This window comes from Capsicum annuum, chromosome 1 (assembly GCF_002878395.1).
Source record: "Capsicum annuum cultivar UCD-10X-F1 chromosome 1, UCD10Xv1.1, whole genome shotgun sequence".
NCBI classification, from domain to species: domain Eukaryota; kingdom Viridiplantae; phylum Streptophyta; class Magnoliopsida; order Solanales; family Solanaceae; genus Capsicum; species Capsicum annuum.
In genome coordinates this window covers 146,058,017-146,081,263 of record NC_061111.1, presented here as the reverse complement: position 1 = coordinate 146,081,263, position 23,247 = coordinate 146,058,017, and the positions used below count along the sequence as shown (strand labels likewise).

The following is a 23,247-nucleotide window of genomic DNA, read 5'->3' as shown; positions in this document are numbered from 1 at the left end:
ACATAAAGGAGAAAAAAAACCATAATGACCTTTATACTACTAGACTAAAAAATAAAATAAATTGAATACAAATAAATAAAGCTTAATTTATAATTTCAGCCACTTGTCCGTCATGTGTCAAGCGAAAGGGGAGTCAAAACAAACCGTAAGTTATAACGTTCGCCAAAACCCATATAGCGTAAAAACAAAGAGCATATTCCCTCTTCTTCTCCGGCGACACTTCTTCTTCCTCTTCTTTCCCTTTCTCCGCTCAATTTCTCTCTTCAGGTTTAAACTCAATTACCCAAATTTTCCATTCAACTCTCCAAATTTTAATTTAATTTCTTCGTATAATAAACCCTTGTGGTCCGGCTCTTCCCAGTCCCGCACTCAGTGTGCGAGTTTACAGCACTGTTGTATTTTCCATGCCCATTGAGATATTCAGTTCAATTGTATCTACATTTCAGTTTGTGGAATATTTTGCTGCTGCCACTGTTTCACAGGTATCATTTGGTTTTACTAGCCTTTTTTTTTTTTCTTTTTTTTGGCTGTATGTGTGTGATATTTATTGATTGCTTACTTTTTTATTGTTAAAGTTTTTTTTTTTTTTCTTTTTAATTTGTATGTGCCTTTCCTGGAATGTCAATGTAATTTTTAGTGAATGAGTTGGGGTGTGTTTTTGTGATAAAGTTGAATGAGTATTTATGGTTTTTGTACATTTTATTCCTTGCAATTGAAACTATCAGATTATGTATGCAAGCAGTGGTGGAGATAGAATTCTGTAAGGCGGTCCAAACTATGAATTAGTAGATGCACAAACTAGTTGAACGACGTTCAATATCTACTGTATATACATAAAAAAAATAAGTTTAACTATGTATAAATAGTGTAAGCATCCAATGGTGTGACCTAGTAGTCAATGACGTGGGTTGAGAACCTACACTAGGGCCTTGGTTGATAGAGTTACCTAATATTGGTGAGTTACCTAATATTGGTGTTCTATCACCTAATATTGGTGGACAAAGTTACCTGATATGATATTTGTTGCTGGTGGGAGGTGGCGGGTATCCTGTGGATTTAGTTGAGGTGTGTGAAAGTAGGCACGGACACTACGGTTATAAAAAATAATAGTGTAATCTTTTGCTTAGGGGGTATTGAACCCCCTCGCTCCAAGTTGGCTTCACCTCTGTATGCAAGAGTAATTGTTTTGCTGTGGAGTGAGAGAGGAACACCTAATGAGCAACAATTTGGGAAATCTGGACAGTTTGGCAACATGGGTTTCTCAAGAAAACCTTTTGTTATTTCCGTCACATTCAACTAAATTGGCTATATATGTATGATGTTTGTTTACTGATATTCATTTAGAAAATTTAAGATTAATGCACAAGGGTGTGTCTTAGTAGTCAATGAAGTGAGAGGACAACCATGAGGTCTCATGTTCAAATCCCAGCGTGAGACAAAAGATATTAGGTGATTTCTTTTTATCTGTCTAAGTCTTGGTGGACGGAAATACCTGGTAGTTGGTACAGGTTATTAATCGGAGGTAACTCAGTCGGTATAGAAAATTCAACGGTGCACTAAAGCTCCCGCTATGCGTGGATCCTAGAAGAGTCGGACCACGAGGGTTTATTGTACGCAGAAATTAAATTTAAATTTCGAGAGTTGAATAAAAAGTGAGTTTATTGAGTTTAAACCTGAAATTAACTGGAGAAAGGGAAAGAAGACGGAGTGTCGCCAGAGAAGAAAAAGAATATGCTCTTTGTTTTTACGGCTTTGAGTTTTGGCGAACGTTTTAACTTATGGTTGTTTGACTCCCTTTCTCTGGACAAGTGGTTTGTTGTTATGCTGAAATATAGATTAAGCTAATTTATTTATACTCGGTTCTTTTAGTCTAGAATTATAAAGATCATTAGAGGTTGAATTATTGATATTATTTCTGCACAAGCTTGAATCTTATTTCTCATTATTATAATGAAAAGTAAGTTGCTTAAATATCTAAACAGAGCATCACGAAAGTAGCCATCAAACTTTTCCTTCTTTTTTTAACGAGTAAGGTCAAAAGTAGCTATCAAACTTAACAAGGAAACCCTAGAAGGGGATAGATTAGACCCTCTTTTCTGGGAAGTAACGCCATTAAGAGCCCGTTTGGCCATGAGAATTTTTCACCTTTTTCCGGAAAATTATTTAACTTTAGTGAAAATTGTAGTGTTTGGCCATAAGAATTCCAAATACAATTTGGAATTGAATTTGAAAAATTATTTATAAGTTCTAGTGTTTCACTTCAATTTCTCTCACAAAAGTCAAAAAGAACTCCAATTTATTTTCATGGCTAAACATAACTCCACCTCCACCTCCAACTCAAAATAATTTTAGTTTTCATGGCCAAACGCCTACTAAATATATGTATTCGTCTTCATAGCATTCATACGAATTTCTATTCAAGTGTCTTTTGAAAAACTGTTTAAACTATTTATTTACAAAAGCAACAAGATCTACCAGATTAGTTGATAAAGTAAAGATTTTCATATTTGAAGTTCACAAAAAGAAACCCAAGAGAATAATGTGATTCATGATTTACCTTCAGGAAAATGTCACTTCCTTGAGTGATATCTTAACCACATCAGGGAAAAGGACTATGGATGATTGCTTTAGGTTATCGAGTAGATCCTCTTCATCGTCTCTCGTTTTGCCTCGCGCCTCTCCGTCAAGGACAAACCATGCAGCCACCTGTTTAAAATCGGTGTCATTGAATGAAATATGCAAATATAGATGGAGATGTGATGTTTTCTCTAGAACTATTTAATACCTCGATCTTAATGCCAAAAAAATGAAAAAAGCATATTTAAACCTCGATCTTAATGCCAAAATGAAAAAAGCATTTATAAAATTCCATATAAGCTTAACTAAAAAGGCCACATTTCAACAAGTTTTATCTAGGATCAACGTGTCACTTATAAATTCACCAGAGACGAGACGAGACGAGACGAACACATGGAAGCTTGGGATGCATATGCAAAGATTAACCATGACTGCATCAAGTTTGGTACTGTCTTTTTTTGGATATATAAAACAGTTGTTACCTTCTCAAAAAAAAAAGAAAAGAAAAAGAAGTCACTCGCTGATATCTTTCTTCCCTTTTCTCCTCCAATCACTAATGACAAATATTTGATGACCCATTTATTAATTCATTTCTACAACTTTTAAATGACCTTAGATTTTGCAATAAGAAGAGGTTAATTTCAGACGCGGACTCAGGGTTTGAAGACCGTGGGGCACCATTATCTTAATATAAATGTCAATAAATTTCAATGACGACGAAGGGATAATACCATGTCGGGATAGTCACTGATAGTTTCTAAGCTATGGTCCTAAGATAATTATTTAACTTTAACACAAATGAAGTAATTGAGAAAGATAACTTTATGGAAAACTTATGAAATGATGTAGGTTCGATTCTCGGCTCACTCATTTGCTCTTTAACCTTTTTTTAAACACAAGTGCAAACACAGATTAGAAAAAAAATTATTAAAATGAAATTTCACGGAGTCAAACCCGAGTCTCAAGTTGGGAAGCAAGACTTGCTTCTAGTGTGCCCATAACCCACTTTTGTTCTAGAGGATGCACACTTTAATATATAGTATTTTCTCTGGGTATATACACATAATTTTATCCGAAGTTAACAGGGGCACGTGCATCCCCAAGCTTCCACGTGAGTCCGCCTCTAGTGAATTTATAAGTGACACGTTGATCCTAGATGAAATTTGTTGAAATGTAGCCTTTTTTGGTTTAAGCTTGTATGGATATTTATAATGCTTTTTTCATTTTTTGGCGTTAAGATCGAGGTTGTAAATGCTTTTTTCATTTTTTTGACGTTAAAATCAAGGTATTAAATATGCATTTTTCCTTTTTTTGGCGTTAAGATTGAGGTATTAAATAGTTCTAGAGAAAATATCGCTTTTAAATGGGTGCTACATGATTTGTTCTTGACGGAGAGAGCGAGGGAGAACGAGAGAAGATGAAGAAGGTCTTGTCGACAATCTAAAGCAGTCATTCATACTCCTTTCCCTTGACGTGGTTAAGATATCACTAAAGGAAGTGATATTTTCCTGAAGGTAAACCACGAATCACATTATTCAACCATGAATCACATTATTCTCCTGGGTTTCTTTTTGTGAACTTGAAATTTGAAAATCTTTACTTTATCGACTAATCTTGAAGATCTTGTTGCTTTTGTAAATAAATATTTGAAACAGTTTTTCAAAAAATACTTGAATAGAAATTCGTATGGATGCTATGAAGATGAAGTCATATATTTAGTGGCGTTACTTCCCAGAAAAGAGGGTCTAATCTGTCCCCTTCTTGGGTTTCCTCGTTAAGCCCGATAGCTACTTTTGGCCTCACTCATTAAAAAGAAGGAAAAGTCTGATGGCTACTTTCATGATGCTCTGTTTAGATATTTAAACAACCTACGTTTCATCATTATAATGGGAAATAAAATCATTAATTTGGCCTGGGCCAGATGAAAATCTCTGATTTCATTTCCCTAGGCCAAGGTTCAGATCCTGAATACATACAAGGCTTGTCTGGTTAAATCTGATATATTGTAGGTAAAATTGTGTTCAGATCTGAGTTTAAAAAAAGTTCAAAAGTAGACTTCACCAAAATCAGATGTAGCATAAATTTACTGTACAACTATTTTCTATGATCTTCCAAGCAAACAAAGCATCACGTCTGGCTTCAACCACGATCGGAGAGGCTTGTCTTATCATCAAATACTATTTCATTTTGGGATTTTGTTTTAGCTTTTATTTGTAATGAAACAGTTCTGAGCTTGTCCAAATCGTTAAATTATATGAGTTTGTGGTTATTGCTTTTCCAGAAGTGTAAAAGTTTGTGTTGGCATAATATACCGACAACATGGATGGGGGCTCCTTTTGGGTTGAAGAAGTCAACGATCAGTTACCCGTTTCTTTGAAAAGAAAGAGAAATGTCAGAATCAAGAAACTAGAATATGTTGGATGGGGATCCAAACCATTGATTGAATTCCTTCAATCAATTGGTAAAGATACAACCAGAACTTACTCCCAACAAGAGGTGACGACGATTGTAACTGAATATGTTAATTCGAATGATCTTCTTAATCCACAAAAGAAAAAGAGGGTTTTGTGTGATGCACGACTTCATTCCCTTTTCGGAAAAAAATCTATACCACGGATAAAAATCTATGATTTGTTGGAAGTGCACTTCAGTGAGAACCATGATGAATCAGAGGATGAATCTTCTAACAGTTCGAAAGAGGAGGATACTGTAGTATCATCCAAGGGAAGAAAAAGTACAGGGAGTCCAAAGAAAAAGGTTCCTGTTGTTCCTAAAAGCTGTTTCGCAGCTGTTATTGCTGAAAACATTAAGCTTGTGTACTTGAAGAGGAGCTTAGTTCAGGATCTTCTGAAGACCCCTGGAAGTTCCGAAGATAAAATTGTGGGTAGCTTTGTGAGGGTAAAATCTGACCCAAACGACTGCTTTCAGAAAAACTCACACCAGCTTCAGCAAGTTGAAGGTATATTTTCATTGTGCACTTTTATTTTCTGAAAATCCTATAGTGACTAGATAAGGTAGATGTTGCATTGATGTTTCCCAAAACAAAAGATTTTCCTCCATACGAAAGAGACTTGAGCAAAAAGTGAGGAAGCAACAATCCAGCCTTTAAATGATGATTCCCTCCACATTTTTCTGTGTAAACAAGTCCCTATTCATAGTCCGCAAAGCATCTCTAGTTAAAATTAGAAAGGTGTGATTGGTTATTGTTTCCCAAGATGAATATGGAAGTCGTAAGTACTTAGAAAGTTCTTTACTTAAACTGGAAAGAAACAGGAGAAAGTAGCAAATAAAGAAGAAAAGAAAATTACCAAATAACTCAAAACTTTTGAATTCGAGATTGCTCTTTCATGATTAAAATGTATTATAACATCAAATTTATTTATTTTCATAAAGTAAGTGTTTGTTGTTTTCCCTTGTTTTTGGTGTTACAAAAACACACACTTTTATTCTTTAAGAGCTTTATTTAACAGATCTGAACTTAAAATTTTTCCATCTTTTTAATTTTAAAAGAGATTTGTTTTCAAAAGTTGTTCCTCTTGCACCCAAGGGTGTGGCCTAGTGGTTCAATGAAGTTGGGTTGAGCACCATTAGGTTCAATTCTCAAGATAGACAAACACTAGGTGATTTCTTCCCATCTGTTCTAGCCTTGGTGGACAGAGTTACCTGATTGCTGTTGGGAGGTAGTAGGTATCACGTGGAATTAGTCGAGGTGCGCGCAAGCTGGCCCGGACACCACTTTTTTTTTTTTTTAAAAGAAATGTTGCTTCTCTTATGTGTATACAGTGAAATCTCTCAGTAATAGCCACCCTACATAATAACCTTTTACTATAAAAGCCAAGTTCTTTTTCGGAACTTATTTGTTATGTTATATTTTATATCCCGCTATAACAACTTTTTACCCATAACAACATCCATCTTTGTAACAATATGCTTTTTGTAAAATTATTGGCAATATAACAATCATCTTTATAGAAATAAAATCTTTAAAATTACCAATAATAAGTTTAGATATTTTGACCAAATACTTTGAAACTTCAATACACCAGTTACGATGAAAAAATATCATGTGAATACACACTTCCATTATTGAAAAATTTCATTCCCTTGATAATCATGTATAAAGGTGGCGATTAAGTGCTAACATTTAGTATAATGTATTAGCTTTTTTTTAAATTTTTAATTAGTAAAATATGCATATCTTTCGAACTTTTAAATTTAAATATATATATATTTTTTTATAACATTAAGAAATAAAAAACTGTTTTGGATAATTTTTGCTTGTAACAGCCAAATAAAATTTAAACAGCAAATGCTCTTATGGGTGTATAACAACCAATCATTATAAAAACAAAAAAAATGTTAGAACAAACGAGCGAGCCTGTTACAGGTAGGTTTGACTATATATGATTTATGGAAGATGGATAAATAGGATGTGTAAGGTTGCTCCGCTTGCGCTTATGTGGGTCATTTTGAGAGAAGAACTTGGAGAAATTTTGAAGGTGTAGAGAGCGATTTTAGATAGTTGAGGAATAACCTCTTATCCCTTTTGGTGCACTCATGATATTCTTTAATGTATAGAAGATTGCTTGTCGTTTGTAGAAAACCTTATCTTTTTGTAGGTTTCTACCTTTTGGAGTATTTCTTGTAAGCGAGTTTTCTTTCGCTTGCACTTTCAATAAAATTTATTATTTAATCAAAAGAAATCTGTCTTTGGTAATTTTTTTTGATAAAATTCTACTTCTGATTTCTTTTTGCATCTGTTCAAAAACCCTAATATAAGTGGTTTTCTGTTTTTTTTTTCTCTCTTGACTTGCTAAAAAGAAAATGCCATCCGACCACTACGAGGATATTTTCATTCTGGGAAGGAGTTATTTATGGAAACTGCTATTCGAAGTTACCTTTGTTTTTGGGTTTCTTTGATAAGGTGCCATTTATTATTGCTCTTATCGCCACCCTAGATAAGTCACACATCATATTGCTGGTGGAGATGAGTTTGCTGATTAAGTAGTCTAATGATCACATCTTTAGGGTATTTGTTGGGAAAGACCTTTTGCATTTTTTTGTGTACTTGGTTCTTTTATATTCACAGTTTGACACTCTCAACTCTGTTATGTCTTGAGTATAGGGATATGATTTTCTGCAAGAACTATAGTGTGGTAATATAGTGAATGGACTAGCTAGATTTCTGTCTACTTGGTGAATAGTTGTTGAACTATTTCCTCAATAACTGTTGGTGGGAGGAATTGTTACTTTTAGAATTGTCATCGCCATTCTACCATTGTGTAGAGGCTGTGCACTTTTTTCATTAGATATGCTGCGTTTCCAACTATTTATATTGATTGACCAAGGAAACCAAAAATGTTAGTAGAAAGGTAACTTAATAAAGTGACGGACACTTGTGATTGGGATATATGATCTGACACTACTGTAGGTGTAGATCCTCTTAAACCTTGTCTAATATCAATAATTATGCTTAACTACCAAATTTTTTTTTTTCTTTTTTTGAAAGGTAACTTGTATTATAAACAAAGGACAAACTCCATGAGTAGTCCAGTAATACTTACAAACAGTTTTCAAACAGAAATCACAGAAGAGTAAAACTCTAACCTCCTTTGAATTCATAAGTAATCTAAGAAACTGGGAATATCCTCTACTTCTTGAGGATATCCATTCTTACACCAAAAATAGAAAAGAACCAAACCATTCATCTTCATTTCCTGTAAAGAGCAGCTATTGTTTTCGAAACATCTTCGGTTCCTTTCTAGCCAAATGGTCCCACCATATGCCAGCTGGGACAATCTTCCACTCTCTTTGTGTCCTGACTGGTTTCCATCCCTATTCCAACAAGCTAAAGCTTCCTTTGTGTTCCTTGGCATGGTCCAACTAATGCCCCTAAGGTTGATGAAGATCTACTAGAGTTTTACAGTCTCTTAAAAGTGTAAAAAGAGATGATTTATTGTCTCTGCTTCACATTCACAAAAAGCATCTTTAGCACAATTGGAAACCTCTTTCATGAGGTTATCTTGTGTAAGTGCAGCCTGTTTGGCCAAAAGCCGGGTAAAGCAAGCCACCTTGAATGGAACCTTAACTTTCCATATCATCTTCCATCGCCAACCATCTTGTTGTACTTCTGATTTCTGATAGTTCATATAGGCTGACCCAACTGAAAATCTTCCTTGTTTGTCTGGAACCCAAAATAATTGATCCTCACTGGTGTTAAAGCCCTTTCATTGCTCCAGAATGTTTAGGAATTCTACCATCTTGCTTACCTCCCAATCATTCAGTTCTTGGCCCCTTACTTCTTTGGGATCTACCTGCCCTTGATGAAAGTCATTTGATGCGAATTCACCAATTTAGAAATCACTTTTTTCAATCTCTTAGTCAAAACCTTGGAGATGATCCTGTATATGCTACCGATTAGGCTGATATGTCTAAAATCTTTCAATTCCTTGGCCCCTAACTTCTTTGGGATTAGGGCAATTAAAGTAGCATTGAAGCTTCTTTCAAAAAGATTCTGGTCATGAAAATTCTGAACTGCTGCAACCACTTCTCTGCTCACTACATCCCAGCATGAGGTGAAAAAAGCCATGGTAAAGCCATTGGGTCCAGGAGCTTTATCCCTAGCACATGCCGTGACACAGTCCTTAATCTCATTTTCACTGAATTGGCTTTGTAGCAATAAGCTGTCTTCATCACTGATAACGGACCTTGATCTCGGGCTAAACTGAGGCCTCCATGTCTCTGTATCTGTATATAGGCTCTGGTAAAACTTGCCAATTTCTTCATTTACCATTTCTGGATCTCCTGTGCACTCACCATTTTACCAGCAGCCTATCTATGTTGTTGTATCTCCTGTAGCAATTTGCAGTTCTGTGAAAGAACTTGGTATTTATGTCTCCTTCTTTCAACCATGGTGCCATGGACCTTTGCCTCCGTGCTACCTCCTCTCTTTTAGCATTATCTTCAGATTCTATTGTGAGGACAACTCTTAAGTAAGCTTCATCACCCGAGAGTTGTCTCTGATCCTGGATCTTCTCCCACTTCGTGGGAATATACTGGGTATTATGTTGTTGTTAATTGGTTGGTTCTGTTTATCGTTCTTTAAATTATCTCAAGATATACTTCTAGAAGGGGCTATCTCCTCTTAATGCCATTTCTTTCTTCCCCTTCTCATCGTCGTTGTTCCTTTTTGGAATACCCATGAATCTCCAAGGGCAACAAAAACAATTAGCTACTCCCAGAAAATACTGTTTGCCTGATTACGAATTCTAAAAAATGTGGATTACTTAAAACTTTGATGATCAAGGCAATTTTGAATTTTGTCTTATTTGTGTTTCTTATATTGTGCATAATTGCAAAAAAAGGGGAAACAAATGTTATCTTTTCCATTAAGTCATATTCTTTGTCCTTGTTTCTTTCATTGTAACCCTGAATGCTTCACAGGTATAAAAAAGGTTCCGTCAGCTAGTGATGCTGCTTTTGAAATTCACCTTCAACTTTCAAATTTGATGAAAGACGTTCCAGTATCTTCCTTATCTGATGATGATTTTTATGAGGTAAGCAACTGTTAACAGTATATATGGTCAATCATAGTGTTGGATGGCTCTGAGTTGATATTACTTCATTCTCTGCTCCTCTTGGGATGGATTATGGTAATTCTGAATTTTCCTTGGCAAAACATCTGAGTAGTTTTTAATTTTCAGGAAAATGAAAAAATGATTTCTAGAAACTGTATTCGATTCAAAGGGCAAGGAATGCACCAGAGGATGCTTAGTAATTGATCAAAACTAGCAAATTAGTAGCTTGCATTTTTTTTTTAATTATTATTATTATTATTAATATTATTATTATTTTCAAAATGGTGGTACCCATGCCACTTTATGTGGGCCTAACTATGCCACCAGTTAACTGGTCTCCTTTGATATTGTTTCACTTCATTGACCATTAGGCCACCCACCCTTGAGTGCAGTAACTTACATTTTATTGATAAAGTTACTTCTGATTGTGTGGACAAACCTAGGTGCTTGGGGTGAGAAACTCCCTGTCACCTCTTGCTTCTTCTTCTTCATTACTATTTAGATGTACTAAATTTGCTGCTGGTAGAAGTACTCTACATTTAGCATGTACATATTTCATATTTGTATAACTGCTTGGTGTATTTGGGTAGAGTGTATTTGTCAATTCTTTCAACACAGCTGGTCTGGTATATAGAGTAGTCTTTCTCTCTTTTGTAGTGTTAATCAATAGATTTGCTAACTTTAACAAGATTGAAGGGCCCCTGTTTTCTTATATAACTAATTTATTATGACTGGGGACATCTAGTACGTCCGTGATTTTGATTAGATTTTTTTTGAACAGGTAACAAAATTTGTATCATAGACCGGTACTTAGGTGGTTCTGAGAACCCCAATTTACAAGAGAGCAATAAGAAGAAAAAAGAAAGAAAACTGAAAAGATTAAAATCCTAACAAGAACCAAAAACATCTAGGACCATTGAAAAGATTAAAATCCTAACAGGAACCAAAAACATCTAGGACCGTCTCTGTATCTACCGAGTAAGATTTTGTGCACCAACAAACAAATTAACAGAATACAATTAAGTTTAATCTTCTGTATTGTGTTACTTCTATCCTTGAAACATCTGACATTTCTTTCTTTCCAGATGTTCCACTATGTACAGACTGGAATGATCGATCATCCAATTGTTTCTAATTTCTATCCCTTGCCCTAATTCCAGCTTCCTCCCAGCTAAAGGGAGTGTCAACAATCTTTCTAGGCATTGTCCAAGAGATGCTTCTGAGATTGATAAAAATCTTCCATAACCGATCTGTGATTTTGCAGTGTAGAAATAGGTGACCTACTGTCTCAGCATCATCCCCACATAAGGAACACCATGAACATAAAGAGATTTCTCTCTTTATCATGTCTTCATGTGTCAACACAGCCTCATTGGCTAGCAACCATGTGACACAAGCAACCTTGTAAGGTATCTTGACCATCCTACCATGTGTTTCTAGGGCCACTTAGAAATCTGAAGTTCCGGAACATTCATAATCTTATATCTTCACTCACCATATAGAGATCCTTGCTATTACCACTCCACCATAAGCAATCTACTCCCCCTTGCATTCCTTTGAAAGATTCCATGAGCTGCTAGAGTTTAGTTAATCTAGGAATCTCCCAATCGTTCATCATTCTTCTAAACGGTAGCTCTCATCCTTGAGGAGACCACATCTTTGCCACTATCCCAATTTGGTGTTGACCAAGAACATACAAGTCACGGAAAAACTCCTGCAAACTCCCGTTTCCTATCCACTTGTCTTTCCAAAAGGTGGTCCTGTTGCCATTTTGCACTTGGATGGTAGAATGGTTCTTTATGAAAGGCCATAAAACTCTGATGGACCTCCATAAACTCACTCCATATGAGTGTTGACCTCCTTGATAACCGAAATGATTAGATTTTTCTATTCTATTTTGGAAGAAATCTATCCATATTACTTGTACGGTTATACCTAAATATACCAGTGTCCCAAAATATTTGATGTATTTCACTTCTTGAGAATTTAACATAATAATGTTCGACCAAGATTTTATTGTAGATATTTTTGTAAGTTTTACTTTCTTTTTATAGATTTCTGAAGTTTTAATTTTTTCTTTTTTTATTGGGGGTTGGGGAAGGGGAAATGGGGAGGGGATTACAGTGGGGAATTAAACCCTCACAAACAATGTGGGAGTTCATGTCGTCAACCAATTGAGCTATTAAGATTCCCAATTTTGAAGTATTAAAAATGTTATTATTCAAGGGAAAATAATCTATGTACAATCTAATGTAAAAGTTGGTAAAAGTTGGTATAGTTTGGCTCTGATAAGAGAACAATTTAACTAGCGGGGAAGGAATGTATAGAATGTATATGTATATTGTGTGGGTGTATCCTTGAGTATATTTATACAAGCAATCTATCATCATTTAGTGAATGTCAATCTACCGCAATGCTTCTCTTTTATCCTGACTCACATGTATATACATTTTTTTTTTTTGATAATCGTGGTGTCCGGGGGCCAGCTTTCGCGCACCTCGATTAGTTCCACGGGGTACCTGTCACCTCCCACTAGCAATAAATAGATACCAGGTAACTTTGTCCACCAAGGCTAGGACAGATGGGAAGAAACACCTCGTGTTTTTTTATCTCTGTTGGGATTTGAACCTGAGAACTCACATACATACACAGTGAAAAAATAAAAATAAAAACAGGTCTAAAATTTTTATGTGCAAATGTGAAAAACTTTTCTTCTGCATGAACACTTGCTACAGTGCTGTTTCATTCATTCGATCTTGTATTTGTTTCCTTTTTTGTAAGAATTTCTCGTTTTCTTGGCAGGAAGATTGTGAGGATTTGCGTGGAAGAATAAAAGCTGGTTCGCTCAAGAGGCCTACTGTTGTAAGATATCTTAAGCACCAACAAGTCGTTCATTCTACAATTTATCTTGATAACCGAGGTATCCATTTGGGCAATGGCACGTGGTCCTAAAACTCGGTGGATAATGGACTCACCCTCTTACCCTTCTCCTCTTAAATCAAACCCTCCTGCCCTTTTTATATTTTCTTCTTCCTTTGTTTGCATCTCCTATTTTCATTTGATTGACGTCCTTTTCCTCTCAAGAGTGATGTATTACTTTATATAGTCTACCGCCGTTCTCTATTTCTTAACTCTTCTTTATTTACTTCTGCTATGCTCGAAATCTGATTATCACTTAGGTGTAACTGGAATCAAGACTTATTGCATACAGACAAAACTGATAATCCAAGTAATGTCTGCATATCTCAATTTTTTTCCAATTTCCTATACTTGATAGCAAAGGCATCTCTACAAGGTTCCTTATGCTGTAGCCAGATTGATTATGGATATTTTCTCACCTGTATTTGGTAGAGAATCTAGTCAGACTTGTGAAAAGATTTAGCTTCTTCCCTCTGAGGTGGATATTGTCGATTCCTAAGAAGAGGAGGAAATCCACAATTGTAAAATTCTGAAGAAACTTTTCTTTTTCTCCATGAAAACTTCAGATTTTCTGTGCTATAATATTATAGACTTCTCAGGGAAATGATCACTCGGACAACCTATATATAGATGAAAGGACATGGAAAGAACTGTGTGTAATATTGTTGAGTAGGCGTATCTCATCATGTTGACTAGCTTTGATCTTTTCTTTAACAAACTAATAGCTTCTATCTTAGTGTCTAACCTCTACTATGTCATTTCTGCTCCACATCACTGCTGTTGTTATTATGTGGCAGTATATGCGGCAAAAAGGAAAGCTAAATTTGTTCCGGTTGTTTCTTCTGCACTTCTTAGACTCAGAGGAATATTCAATAATGTTTTCCACAATGGAACTTTTTATTTTTAACACCATCTCTTCCAATATTAGCTTCTGTAGACTGCAGAATTGGATATTGTCAGTTACTGTTTTCATCTAGATCTTGATGCTCTCTCAATGATTTATTACTCTGAATAACTTTGGTGTGAATATTTAGCTTGGATTTTGCATGGCCTCTGTTTTGGACTATGTTAATACTTAATAATCTGGTGCTGTTATTACCTTCTTATGTATGCTTTTATTTATGCGGGGAAGAGTAAATCTTAAGTTTTCTTGATTTGTTAGCACTATAGGTTGAGATTTACTTTCATTTTGAGTTCTGTATAGTCCATAATAACTTTGTTCTTCAGATTGGTATACATGCCTTGTTTTTCTTTATCGTAACTTTCTTTTCAAGTTGGTAATTCATTTACCCACTTCTTGGCAGTTGGAGCTTGAGTCAAAAGCGCAAGTTCTGCACAAGGATATCACCAAGCATGTAAGTTTGAATTCTCCACCAAGTCTCTTTGTGTGGTTGTCCTTGTCAGCTGCTTTTTGTTTGAGCTGGAAGTTATTTTTCTAGAATAAATGGTTTGTGAAAATCCATCTACACTATGCTTATTATATGCAACTTTCAACCCTTTGTTGCCAGGCTAGATGTTTGCCCTTAATGTAAAGTGCAGATGTCAATAATCCTGTGTACGTGTTAAGACCCCACTCCAGTGGGAAGACTCAGAAATGTGAAATGTCAGTGACCTAGAGGGAAGTTGTTCACAATTCTCATGTACGTTGCTATAGGAGTTATGCCTTCAGGCAAAGATGGCAAGAAGATGAACTAACAATATTACTCAAAAAAATTTAATAGAAATCAACCCATAATAGTGAACTTAATTCAAAAAGTGTTTGTAGGTGTATAGGCTACGTGCCCAGAGTACCTACTCATAGGGGGAGCTTTTGAATGTAATTATGTAATCCCTAACAAGGGATCATCCCATAATTACTCACTCAACAATAGTAAATCATTTTGGCTGTGGTTTGTGGAGGAATATCATATCATGAAGGTATGGGATTATTTTTTGGGAAAATATTTCAACTTCCACCTCGTTGGTGAGGGTTCGATTTCCCACCTTGTAATTCCCTTTCCCGTTTTCCTTTATCCTACTCCCATTTAAAAAATAAAAAGGTCGGAGATAGAGAGAGTAAATTTTGGGGGACATTATTGAAAGATGAATTTTAGAGATTATACAAAATATTTTGTCAAAGAGTACAACTAATTAGGGGGATTTTTGACTTGAGATTTAGAAGGGAATAAGATTGGGAAGTGACTGACTCAAAGATTGTTGGCCTTATTTCGTAGGAAAGTCAACTCAGTTGATAATCCAGATGGTTCGGTGGTGGGGCTTGGGAAATAATGGAACATCCTTCATGAAGTCCTTCTATGAGAAGATTTTAGTTATGGAGGAACATGTTTTCCATGCAATGATAGGTGCTAAGAAAGGTGTGCTTTTTAACTTGGCTAGCTGCTAGAGGGTGATTTTGACAACGGAAAATCTTAGAAAGCATAAGGTTGTTTGGATCAATTGGTGTTACAACGGAAAATCTTAGAAAGCATAAGGTTGTTTGGATCAATTGGTGTTACATGTGTAGGAAAGTAGGCTAGGATGTGGATCATCTTCTTCTACATTGCGGAGTAACAATGACGTTATGGTGGGATATGTTTAGGTGGTTTGACACTCCACGAGTGATGCCAAAAACCGTAAAAGAGTTGATGTTTAGCTGGAAGAGTGGGAGAAGAAAGAGAAGACGAGGGTTAAAAACATGGTCCCACTTGTATTAACGTGGGTTGGAATATAAGAGCTTTTGAAGGAGTAGAGTTGAGTTTCTCTCAATTGAGCAATAGCCTCCGCTCCCTTAGTTCCTTTTGGTGTGCAAAGAATGTTTCTTGTTGTGTAGTTGATTGGGTGGATTATAAAAAATCCAGACAATGCTGGAAACTTGGGTTTTTTCCATTGGATACCTGCCACCTCCCACCAGCAACAGATACCAGGTAACTCTGTTCACCAATCTCTTATTATAGAATTGGAAAGAAAATCATGGTTGCAAGATTATAAAAAGGAATCTCCTTAAATTATTCCTACTGATTCTACAATACAATATCTTATATGGAGAACAGGAGAAAGGTCTAAAATGCCCGTGAATTATGAGATTTGTTATAATATTGCCCTCCATCCACCCGTCGGGTCAAAAATGCCCCCTACGCTAATGTTTTGGCTCAAGAATGCCAAAAATATAGTTCTGTTGCAATATGACAATGCCCAATGTGGATGGGGTAACTTCAATACATAGAAAATATCACAATTTTCCTAAATTCTTTCTGTGTAAGTGCTGAAAAAGGTGGCGTTTCAACTTAGTATTACCCTTTCTGTATGAGACATGCCTAACTTGAACTACTATGCTGAACTTACCAAGTCATGTTGTATGTGCCTTCTTAAAGCCATATTGATATATGCAACAATAACAACAAACCAAGTGCAATCCCATAAGTGGGGTTTGGAGAAGGTAGGACGTACGCAGACCTTATCCTCCCTTTATGGGGTAGAGAAAATGTTTCCGATAGATCCTCGGCTTCAAAGAAAAGAAGAATTCGAAGCACAAATATAAAAAAATAATACAACAAAAAAAGGATACAAAGCAAATAAAGCAACATATAATAATAAACACAAAATAACAAAGAAAATATATGATTCCTAAAAATGATTGCGAATAACGAGAAACGGAGGGAAGGCTAGCCCCCTGCCTCTCTCATATAAAATGCGACAAGCTCGCCTACCCTCTAACCTTCTACTTTAGTCCTTGACCTCCATATCTTTCTATCTAGTGTTATCTGCTCAGTAAGCGCCTACCCACTAACCTTCTACTTTAGTCCTTGACCTCCATATCTTTCTATCTAGTGTTATCTGCTCAGTAAGTTGAAGTTGTGTCATGTCTATCTAATCACCTCTCCCCAGTTCTTCTTCGCCTACCTATACCCCGTCTAACTTCTGTTATAGCCAACCTTTCACACCCACTCACCTCCTCATCATATGTTCGAACCATTTTAACTTCGCTTTCCTCATCTTGTCCATAATAGAGGTAACTCCTACCTTGCATCGTATAACTTCGGCTCTAATCATCTCTCTTAGTATGCCCACACACCCATCCAAACAAGCTTATTTGCGTTGCATTCATCTTCTGAACATGGAAGCTCTTGACTGACCAACACTCTATCCCATAAAACGAAGTTGGTTGAGCCACTACCCTCTAGAACTAATCTTTAAGCTTTGAAGACACATTCTTATCACAGTACCTCGGATACGAGCTTTCGTTTCACCCACCCCGCTTCAATGTGATGTGTGCCATCCTCATTAATTTCTCGATCACCTCAAATATAACCCAATATACTTGAAACTTCCCCTTGTCCATATGACTTGTGCATCGATACCATCACCCTTGCCTCAGGGGTCATGTCATTAAACTTGCATTTTATGTACTCTGTTTTAGTCTTGCTTAACCGGAAATCTTTAGATCCCAAGGCATGTCTCCAAACTTTCATTCTATCGTTAACTCCACTACGTGTCTCGTCAATCAACACTATCTCGTCTACGAATAACATAAACTACGACACTTCTCCTTGGACATGTGTCAATTCATCCATCACTAAGGCAAATAGGAATGGCAAATAGGAATGAGCTTGAAAAATGCTCTGAATCACCTCCCACTATTCTAACCCATTTTTTTGTTCCGTTATATGTGTCCTGAATTGCCCTGATATAAGCCATAGGTGCACCTTTAGACTCCAAACATCTCCAAAAGACCTCCCTAGGGACTTTATCGTACACCTTTTCTACGTCAATAAACATATCTATATGTCTCACTTTCTGTCTCTATACTGCTCCAACAATCCTCTTTCAAGATGATTTCTTTAGTTAATCGTCTCGGCATGAATCCAAATTGGTTCTCGGAGATAGACACACCCCTTCTCATCCTCATCTCGACTACTCTCTCCTAAACTTTCATCGTATGACTTAGTAACTTTATACCCCAATAGTTGTTATTGTGAAGAAATATAAGAGAAAAATATTATTGAATTGTTGTAACTACATTATTACATTGAGGCCCTATTTATAGGCAATACATTCCAATCCTTTTCCTAATAGGACACTACATCACAATCCTTTTCCAAGTAGGATTTTATATGCTATTCCTATTCCTATTCATATTCTAATACTCCCCCTCAAGCTGGTGCATAGAAGACATATGTACCAAGCTTGTTATGGATGTAACTAATATGAGAATCGGTGAGGGACTTGGTGAAGATATTTGCAAGAAAACTGATAAGGACTGCTTTGGACGTTTGGGAGACCTCAATTGAAATGGAACAAACTGAAAAAATGATTCGAAAAGTAGTAAATATTGTCGTAAAGTCGATGTGTCGCTGGAAAATTGCCGAAAATTGGTATAAAATATACGGATCATCTCGAAATCAAGAGACGAGTAGATTTTGAACATGAAAGTCACCGAAAACTTAGCCGAAACATGCTCACACGCCGGATTATTAGATTTGATAGATGAAAAGTGACTACAATCTGAGGGAAAAAAAGTATATGGGTAGGGTTGGAATGATGACACGACCCTAATGAAAAAGAGAAATATGTGTAGGGTCGGAATGATGGCACGACTCTATTGAGAAATAGAAATTATATGAGTAGGGTCGGAATGACGGCATGATCCTACTGGAAAGGAGAAATTATATGGGCAAGGTCGGAATGATGGCACGACCCTACTGAAAAAGATCTAAGGTGTCACCGGAAAGATGTACGGAACTATGTAAATTAAATTTGAGGAGTCACCAGAAAGATGCATGGTGCTATGCAACTCAGATATGAGAAAGTAGTCCGGAAAGATGCTCGGTGCTACGCAAATCAGATATGAGAAAATAGTCACTGAAAAGAAGTACGGTGCTAAGAAAAATAGATATGAAAAAGTAGTCACCGAACAGATGCATGGTGCTACGCAAAGATATGAGAAAATAGTCACTAGAAAGATACACAGTGAGTCAGTGACCCAACTTTTGCTAACATAATCATTGGCCAGACGGGCGGCATATATGGATTATAGCCGCCCGCCGGCAGCGGAAACTCTTTGATTCTTTACCAAGATCGTGGAAACTTTGATACCATGTGAGAAATATAAGAGAAAAATATTATTGAATTGTTGTGACTACATTATTACATTGAGGCCCTATTTATAAACAATACATTCCAATCCTTTTCCTAATAGGACACTACATTACAATCCTTTTCCAAGTAGGATTTTATATGCTATTCCTATTCCTACTCATATTCGAACAATTACAATGTTGAATATCACCCTTGTTCTTGTTCAATAGAACCATTATGCTCCACCTTCATTCTTTAGCATTTTTGTGACTTAAAAATGACATTAAACAACCTAGTTAGCCACTCCATACTTGTTTAATGTATATTGTTCCAAAAATTCACCGGGATCTCGTCTGGCCAGGTCACTCTTCCCCTTCTTATACTACGAATAACCCCGTCTACCTCCACAATCTTAATGCATCTGTAGTGCTCAAAATCTCTACTACTCTCAAAATGCTCGAACGCCTCAACATGATATCCGTACTCGCCTTTTCATTTCAAGAGCTTGCGTAAATACGTTTGCCATCTCTTTCTGATGTGTCTCTTCAACCAATTCGACTAAACTTCACCATTCTCGTCCTTGATGCACTTCATTGGTCCAGTTCTGGTGCCTTTCTCCCTCTCGCCTTGACGAGCCTATACATATTCCTATCCCTACCTTGAGCTCTTCATACAAATGTTCAAAAGTGGTTATCTTAGTCACGGTTATTGCAAGTTTCGCTTCCTTCGTTGCCGTCTTATACCTTTCTCTTGTACTCCCGTCTAAACTTTCCACTAACTTCGCATAAGCAACCTTCTTGGCTTACATACCTTGAACCTTTCTATTCCACCATTCATTTTCTTTTATGTCCACTGGGGTTACCCTTTCAGACCACTAACACCTTTCTAGCTGTGACATGATGCACTCAGCTATCCCGGTCCTCATACTATCTGTGTCCCCGTTTCTCCAAGCCTCTATAGTCGTCAACTACACCCCGATCTCGTGGACTCTAGCTGCAGTGTGACCTCCCATTTCGTCCCCATTTGATCATTTGATATCACATGGAACCCTCTTCTTCTTCACTCTCTTGATAGCTAGATCCATAACCACAAGCTTATATTGGATTGGAAGATCTTCATTTGGAATAACCTTACCGTCCTTGCACAAACTCTGTCACACTTCCTAAGGAGCAGGTAATCTATCCGATACCAAGTGTTTCTCTGTTGTGGATGCGTGGAAGTAAAATTAATTATGTAATCTTAAATATATTTTTAAGTAGATTTATTTATTAATTATTCTAAGAATAAAATTTATGTTAGCTATCATTATTAGTCTAGAATAGAGTTTTATGTTTCCTACTTCTATAAGGATTAGACTATTGTTGTAATATGAATCCTATTTAAAGGGGGTTTTGCATAATAAATGAATAAGTCGTATTTCGCAAGAAGCAAGAGATTGGAGTTCTCTCTTCTATTGAACTCAAAGGTTTCAGTTTCTCTTTTACTAGCTGAAGAGATCCAAGTTCTATTTGCCATTGAACTCTAAGGTTTTGGTCTCCCTTTAATGAGCTGAATTTATATATATTGCCCTGTGACTCGATCCTTTCCTAAAGATCCTAACAATTTCGTACCAGAGCCTAACGAAATGGGCGACGAGATCAATTCCAGATTCCAGAAAGAATGTGTTGCAGCAATGGAACAAGGCCTTGTTGAAAGAATTGCCCACGTTATCCAACAACAATTGTCTAGCGTCTAGCTTGGGAATTGGTTCCACAAAACCAACAATCCTCAGACATGAGCCGGGTAGCGCCCTGACAATTGATAGATCAATAATTTCCGCTACTAAAGGCAGTACACCACTCATTCAATTGGACGGTTAGAATCATCCAACAAGTGGTAATTCCCATTCAACAATATCAAGGTATGCAAAAATGGAATTTCCTACTTGTGATGACACAGACCAACTAATTTGGGGACATCATTGTGAACAATCTTTTGAAAATCAACATACAAAGTAAGCAAAAAGGGTTGAAGTGGCTGGGTTTCACATGTTGGGAGAAGCACAATTATGGTCTTTTCAGCGAGCAAAGGACCCAACGAGTTGGAAAGAATTTTAGAAACATTGTTTCCAGCGATTTGTACCTCTTGAAAGTAGCAACACAGCGGGCGAATTAGTCACGCAAATTGGTACAACTGAAATTTGTCAACGTCAGTCTCAAGAAAAGTTGGTTAGAACTGGAATTGGATGAGTCAAGGAGTTTTGGATGACTCCTGAAATTCGAGCTTGAGGACAAGCTCTTCAACATGAGTGTATGCGTGGAAGTAAAATTAATTAATTTTGCTTAATTGTATTTTTAAGTAGATTTATTTATTATTCTAAGAATAGAATTTATGTTAGCTATCATTATTAGTCTAGAATAGGGTTTTTTGTTTCCTACTTTCATAAGGATTAGACTATTGTTGTAATACGAATCCTATCTAAAGGGGTTTTTGCAAATAAATCAATAATTCGTATTTCAACAAACAACAAACGATTAGAGTTCTCTCTTCCATTGAACTCTAGGTTTCCGTCTCCCTTTAATGAGCTGAAGAGATTGGAATTCTATCTTTCATTGAACTCTAGGGTTTTAGCCTCCCTTTAACGAGCTGAATTTATATATATTGCACTATGGCTCGATCCTTCCCTAAAGATCGTAACATCCACCCTCTTCCGGAAGCACAGGGACTTATATAGCCAACCTCAACTTGTTTGAGATTGAGTCATAGTTGTTATAAATGAAATCAACCTCAAACCTTACTCAACCACAAAATCTAGCTCATGAGAAGATGGTTGTCCATAAGTGTATAAGGAGACAACGATACATCGTTCAATCAATGTAGGACACTTAACACTCCTTCACACGCCTAAAATTGGACATTTGACGCCTGGACCATATAGTAGACTTTGCATGAAAGGGTAAATCAAGAACAAGGATGAGTCTAGCTTTGATACCGTGTGAAGAAAACAAAATTTGCGCGTAATTTAATCCCAAAAGATAGCTCTTAAGGTGATAATTATCCAAGATCATAACAAAGAGATCATCCCGTTCTCTCAACTAATGTGGGGCACTAACTTTTTAGTTTCAAAAATGAATGTATTAAATCAGTGTTTCTGAGTTGATCTCATCTTTTAAGAAGCTTCATTTTTGTTTGCTGATTCATAACCTTTACATTAAATAAAATAAATATTATTTCATATGAAACTATGTTTAAAATGCGCCCCACGGTCTTTGAACTTTTCCCTGTAGCACACGGACTTGCAGTTGTCATTCTTCTGAAGGATGTTGCATGATTTGTTACTCATGTAGTTGCTTGTTACTGTATACAGATTTGCTACTATGTTCATCACCATTCATTGCCACGTGTATCTAAGTTTTATATATCTCATATTTTGATTTGGTTACAGTGGATTGAGAGAGAAGTTGCATTGTTACAAAAGCGCATCGATCATGCCAATGAAAAGGGATGGCGCAAACAATATCCTTTCGTATGTGTTAAGGTTCTGCTGTTGAAATATTTTGCATCTTTTGGTGGTTGCAAGGCTAAACTTGCTCTTGAATGCAACAATTTCTGTGCCTGCATAAGAGAAGCACTGTTAGTAATTGTTGTCTGCAGACTATATGTTGGTAATCCTACTCCATGACTCCTCGATTCCCGAGAAATTCGGTGATCTCGAAGTTTTTGGAAGCTCAAATTGTCATATGTGCTAGTTTAGTCAGAGTGACCATAATCTAATAACTAGCAGTTAGAGTAGCAAGAGTGTCGTCGTTTGAGATAGTCTTCTGATCTATTTGCACTTTTCATTTTTCTGGATCGAGTTCCTGTTTCTTTGTGCATGGTATTAATTCAAAATCGTGCTATGGAAAATTAGTGTAGATTTGTTCTTGGTCAAGAAAAAGTTTGGTTATTCAAAATCAACTGTGACACACTTCCTTCTCGACTGCAATTTATATGGTTCCCAGCTGAAACTTATCTCTTCACTAGCAAAGCCTGAAATGATGCTTGTTGTGAGTTTTTGATGGAACTCCAATGCTTTCTCGGTCAATGGCATTCTTGTGTTTTTTTCAATTTACCTTGTCACAAAATAAGTCTTCAAACACCA

At 36.4% G+C, this 23,247-nt stretch overlaps 1 protein-coding gene across 1 annotated transcript in view; it reads left to right on the top strand.

Moving 5' to 3' along the window:
* Positions 1–337: 337 nt before the first annotated feature.
* Positions 338–23,247, top strand: part of LOC107838989 (uncharacterized protein At5g08430) — a gene marked incomplete at its 5' end in the record, with an annotated part of 43,117 nt that continues 20,207 nt past the window's right edge. The window contains 6 exon segments of the mRNA XM_016682309.2: positions 338–482; positions 4,859–5,536; positions 10,021–10,133; positions 12,957–13,016; positions 14,378–14,428; positions 22,552–22,622. Of these exon segments, the coding sequence (XP_016537795.2) occupies positions 4,897–5,536; positions 10,021–10,133; positions 12,957–13,016; positions 14,378–14,428; positions 22,552–22,622 (935 nt within the window).